The 6,057-nt window shown below is 37.7% G+C and overlaps 1 protein-coding gene across 1 annotated transcript; it reads left to right on the forward strand.

Annotated features, from left to right (window-relative positions):
• Positions 1-4,600: 4,600 nt before the first annotated feature.
• On the forward strand, positions 4,601-5,545 carry LOC306908788 (olfactory receptor 52E8-like; the record flags this gene model as incomplete). The annotated part of the gene is made up of 1 exon (XM_079481975.1): positions 4,601-5,545. The coding sequence occupies one exon, from the start codon at positions 4,601-4,603 to the stop codon at positions 5,543-5,545; it is 945 nt and encodes a 314-aa protein (XP_079338101.1).
• Between the last annotated feature and the right edge of the window lie 512 nt (positions 5,546-6,057).

Below are 6,057 nucleotides of genomic sequence, written 5' to 3' on the forward strand. Positions count from 1 at the left end.
TTTGGATTCCTCGCCAAAGTTTGCAAACTGTTTTGCACTTTTTGCCTGGCTGCTAGAATTTTATAGTTTTATTCTATAATCATTACGCACTAGTGAACATGGCTTTTCAGAGCGATGAGCTTTGTAAAATATCAGCGCGTTTCAGAGAGGTGGTGCAAAGAGGAGATACAAACATGCACATTATGTGGAAAATCGATCGTTTTTAAACCTTAAATCGTGTATACACATTGTATTTCATCTAAAGCTAATTTTTTATTATGTTTATTTAAGTAAATGTTGTTGTTACGTTCGCCGGTTCCCACCTCCTTCCTTCCTTTTATGGAACTTTGTTACATACAGTACATTTTTTCCAAAATGTTTCTCAAGTAAATGTAATAAATTAAATGTAGTGCGTTACTACCCACCTCTGGTGTGGTGTTCATATTTTTGGTCCTCAGCCAGTGTCAAACACCCTCTCTTACATACACGCACACAGAAACACACATGAAGAGGACACAATGAAGGTACACAGAACCTTCAGTTTCCCCAATTTTATAAGCCCTGGGTCCAGTGGGGTCTCGAGGGCCTCTACCTATAATCTTTTTCTGGGTGAAGTGGACAGTCATGTCAAAATTCACAAGCCCGGTAGGGTAATTTATTGAATGGTGCTGCCCTTGGCCGGCAGGCAAGCAGGGAATAAAGAGCTCCGGGCGCGGGTGCAGTTCTGTGGGGTGATGAATGGTGGCTTGTAGGTCCTTCATGCAGAAGTGCAGGTCGTTGGATGGGTCTGTGGCATCTGCCGTTTGTCAGTCGTCTGAGCCTGTGGGGCAACAGGGAGACAATTCATGACATGGAGTCGTAGCTCACCGTGTCTTCTGTGACGTTGCCTTTCATGTGTGGATGACCGGCAGCTGCGCCTTGTTAATTTTGTCCGTTCCCATTGCGACGCTGATTGCACTATGGGCGACTCGCCACACTACATTTACATAATATTACATTTATTTATTTGGCAGACGCTTTTATCCAAAGCAATTTACAAGAAGGAGAGCTTTTAACATTTGTCAACACGCTAAACAATACTGGTAGTTTACAAGGCCATATTAATAAGAGGAATAATGCCGCGGTCAGATTAGATGTTGAGCATGTTGAAATTTGTTTGAACGGTGCTGCTAAAATGGGCGCAAGCGATTCCTCCATCTTTCACATTTGTACCAAGAGTTCACGCTGTGACGTTTTGATCTTCCATTTTTCTCATGCGATGTTAATTCGCAGGTCAGAGTTCACCAAACTTGAACTTTGCTATGCAGCGGATACGGAGGATATGGAGAGCGGCTGCCTTTAAGTGGACAGAGTATCACGGAGATGAGGGTTGACTTCACAATTGTTCCAGGGCTATCGACCTGAAGGACGCATACTTTCAATCAAATGTTTTGATTCTTCCTCGGCACAGACCATTCCTTCAGTTTGCCCTCGAGAGTCGAGCTTTACAGGACGAGGTCCTGTCCTCCGGACTGGCCCTGTCTCCTCGTGCCTTTACCAAGGTCACGGAGGCTGCTCTCGCTCCCATCAGGGAGAAGGGCATGCATATTCTCAACTATGTCAATGACTGGCTAATCTTAGCGCACTCGCAAGATCTGTTGTGTCTTGTGTCTGTTGTTTTGGACCTATTGCCACGGCAACTTCGACCGACTGGGCATTACGGGTCGACTTGGACAAGAGCAAGCTTTCCCCTCTTATCTCGGGAAAGAACTAGACTCAGTCACCATGATGGCTCGTTTTTCCATCGAGCACGCCCAGTCAATGCGGCACTGCCTGACCCTCGACAGGTGGCAATCTAGCACACGGTGCCTTGAATCTCAATGAAATCTCAAGACTATCAAGGCATTCTGGGGAGAAACGTACTGCCCAGTGTCAGAAAGCTCTGTCTCAGTCACAGGTCATGGGTCCTACAACAGGATAATGACCCAAAACACACAAATCACCCAAGAATGGATAAGAAAAAAACATGGGACTATTCTGAAGTGGCCCTATGTGAGTCCGGATCTGAATCCTATCAAACATCCATAGAAAGAGCTGAAACCTGCAGTCTGGGGAAGGCACCTAGCTAAACCTGAGACAGCTGGAGCAGTTTGCTCAGAAAGAGTGGGCCAAACTACCTGTTAACAAAATATTAGGTTAGGGGTCGCATAATTTGTGTCCATGACATTATTGGTTGTTTTATTATTTACAATATGTTGAATAAAAATCAAAAGCAAAGTCTGATTTCTATTAAATATGGAATAATCAATGGTGGATTCCAATAACTTTTGTCAGTTTCAAGTCATTTCAGAGAAAATTGTGCATTCTTCATTTTTTGTGGAGGGGTACCAACAAATTTGAGCACATCTGGTATGATAAAAAATATTGGATTTTGCTGACAATGTGAACATAGTTTAATATGTTTTTGTTTGAAAACACATATTTTTTCCTCTCCATTTAAGTCTTTAGGGTTTAATAAGGTTTAATAAAATAAAACTTAAATGTATACATTCATATTTGGGGTGAGTTCCATATGGCACCAATCCTCCTCTTATAATCAAGCACCTCCATACATCGGCCATGTACTGTCGATGGACTATACAGTATTACCAGTTCAGTCTATTGTGTTTTGTTTATTATGTTTGATTGTTTGTTGTGTTTGTTTTTTGGTCTTTATACTCTTTTTGTAACATATGACTAAATGCTTTCTCTGTCCTTTGGCAGTACTAATGTAGTTGTGCACCCTAAGTATTTTTTTATAAGTTGTGTTTTTTTTTTAAATTATTTTATGAACTGAACTCTTGAATTGTAAAAAAAAGTGAATTATATACAAACTACAAAAGGAAGATAATAACAAATTTCTATGTAACATTTGGCACTACTGTACCTTTTGAAAAGGAAATTATTTTTCCACATGCTTGGTTGAGGTCAAAGACCATGTTGTGGCAATCGACAGGTTAACAACCAGGAACAATTAAAATGGTAAACAACCTGATGTAACAAATTACCCAGTGACAATGTACAAGGCAAAAGTGATTTGTCATGGACAGGACTGACATCACACTGATCATTTGTGGCCACACAAAGCCTCCTTACCACAGATGTGAGATAATTGGGCCCTTGGTGGAGTGAACGGTCTCTCAGTCCACTCGGATTATAGCTCTATATCCCTTGAGTGCTATTTGGCGTGTTTACAGCCAAGGTAAGTGTGCATGACCCTTATTACACTAATAGAGCCCTTGAGACAGGGCTTGGCAAATAAACAAAGTCCAGTAATAAGGACTGAATATCTATCTATCTATCTATCTATCTATCTATCTATCTATCTATCTATCTATCTATCTATCTATCTATCTATCATCTATCTATCTATCTATCTATCTATCTATCTATCTATCTATCTATCTATCTATCTATCTATCTATCTATCTATCTATCTATCTATCTATCTATCTATCTATCTATCTATCTATCTATCTATCTATCTATCTATCTATCTATCTATCTGATACACTTTGATACACAGCTGCAGGGTTATAGGAGGCTTGGCATCTATCCCAGCATGCAGGCTGTAAGCAGAGGACTTCCCGTACAGATGGCCAGTCCATCACATCAAGTATTCTCCAATATTCACACAACTAATGTCAGTTTTACAACGATTCACTTTCATCTGCATGTTTTTGGACTGTGGGGAAAATGGAGGTACCTGTTGGAAAGCCACGCTGACAAAGGGAGAACAAGCAAACTTCATAAGGAATGCCTCTTGCCCCAGCCAGGACTGCAAAGCCGTAGTGCTATACCAACTCATCCACCCATGTTTTTATATCCTGGTCAGGCTGTTAGACCATCTGGCCTTCCACACTACACAGTTATGCAACATCTTTACATACCTGTGAAACCTATAGGCCAGATTTAGTCTGGTTGAGATGAACAAATCAGGCTCCTATGGAGTATTTTTGTTTTTTATTTGCAAGGTATTTGTTATGAATTTTGAATGCAAAGAAATAGTTACCTCGGCCACAGTCCTATGACACAACAAAAATATGATGTATTCCTCTATGGAAGTAGACTCATGGGGACATATCAATATGTATTAAGAGACCATGTCGTGTCCAGTTTTTATTTTCTTTAAGACAAGGCATCCAACCAGGCATGTTATCTAATAATATGAATGTGATTGCTATTCTGCATGAAAAATATCCTGTTATTACAATGTTACAAATGTGCAAATACTAATGATTGATAATGAGTAATGTGGGCAGATTTAACATCATATTTTGTATTATCCTCCTGTTATGTGTGGATTTTATGTTGGTATCCTTGTTATATGAGTCATTCGTTGGATTTATGACATGGTGAGATGTCAATTGCTTTTTTCTGCAGTTGTATGCAGTGCAATTTAAACTAGTTCATTTGAAATGTTTACGATATCATTGATGACATTGATTTTCTTAAAGTCATAAATGATGATATGATATTTTTTTCAACAGTCTGAATATAAGAAATATAACTGTAATGAAGCTTGGTGTGATACGTCATAACAATTCATCCTTTCAGTTTTATTAACAACATTTATCCACAGAACCGCAGTGTGCAAACAGGCATGAAGGATCTTCTTTCACAAAATCGTTCATTCACAGACTTCAAAATGAATGCTTTCTACAGCCTGGGAGAATGGAGGCCTTTGTTGTTCATCCCTTTCTTTCTGATGTTTTTATTGTCGATTACAGCAAATTCTACTCTCATATATTTAATCAAATCACAACAATCTCTGCACTCCCCTATGTATGTACTAATAGGTTGTATGGCTCTTTCAGACTTGTCATTGCCTATGGTTTTTGTACCCCACATGCTTCTTAGCTTTTTATTTAATTGGAGCGGAATAACCCTAACCGGTTGTTTGACAGAAATGTTTTGCATTCATTTCATTGGAGCATTTCAATCTACCTTGCTTTTTTGGATGGCACTAGACCGTTACTTTGCCATATGCAAACCTCTTTATTATCATAAATACATGGAAATCAGTAATTTTGTCAAATTTGTTATTCCATCAGTAATAAGAAATGCACTACTGGTGGTAATCGTGGTCTCTCTGGCTGGAAGACTGTCGTTCTGTACAAATATCATTGATCATTGTGCATGTGAACACATGGCATTGGTTCAGTTGGCATGTGGTGATATATCCATTAATAACTTTATGGGTCTTTTTTCTACTTTTCTTATACCAACTACAGATTTTCTTCTGATTACGGCTTCCTATGTTGTCATTTTTTTCTCAGTTTTTAAATCTGGCCAGGCCAATATGAAGGCCCTTAATACCTGCATTACTCATATAATTGTTATAACACTTAGTCTGACTTCTGCAATGATTGCATTTATGTCATACAGAATAAGAAATAATGTGTCTTCCAACAACCGTATATTAATGAGCATCATATATTTATTTTTTCCAAGTTGTTTTAACCCAATAATCTATGGATGGAGAACAAAAGAAATAAGGTTGTCATTTATTAAATTAATAAAGAATGTAAAGATTCTGCCTGGCTAAATGACGCATCTTGCATCAATTGAACCATTTCCAAACTGGATGCATGGTGAGACATTTCTTAATGACAGTTGTAAATGTATTTAATGAAAATGTCAAATTGCTCATTTGGTCTTGGAAATAGTATCTGAATTAAGAAGATTTTGACTCATAAATGTCACATTGTTTATACATTGTAATCCAATGGTAATGCATCTTATCATTTATTGATCTTCTTCAAAAAAAGATACTAAAATATCTGTGATATTTTGTAATTGTCTATGTTTTATAATAAAAAGAACATTTGTCAGCAACTGTGTACAATCTTCTTAATAAACAATAAATACAGCACAGTTTAGCTTATATATATGTACCGTTCATATTTATTGTGCCCTTTTGTGAATGTAAAGGACAACTTTGATTTTAGAAAAGTGTTCCTTCCCCGAGTTAATTTCTCTTAAAAATTCAATTTTAGTAATTGTTTGGAAAAATATAAATATTATATTAAATGTTATATTAACTTTAATAAAAATTAA

This window comes from Barbatula barbatula (genome assembly GCF_947034865.1).
Source record: "Barbatula barbatula genome assembly, chromosome: 19".
NCBI lineage: Eukaryota > Metazoa > Chordata > Actinopteri > Cypriniformes > Nemacheilidae > Barbatula > Barbatula barbatula.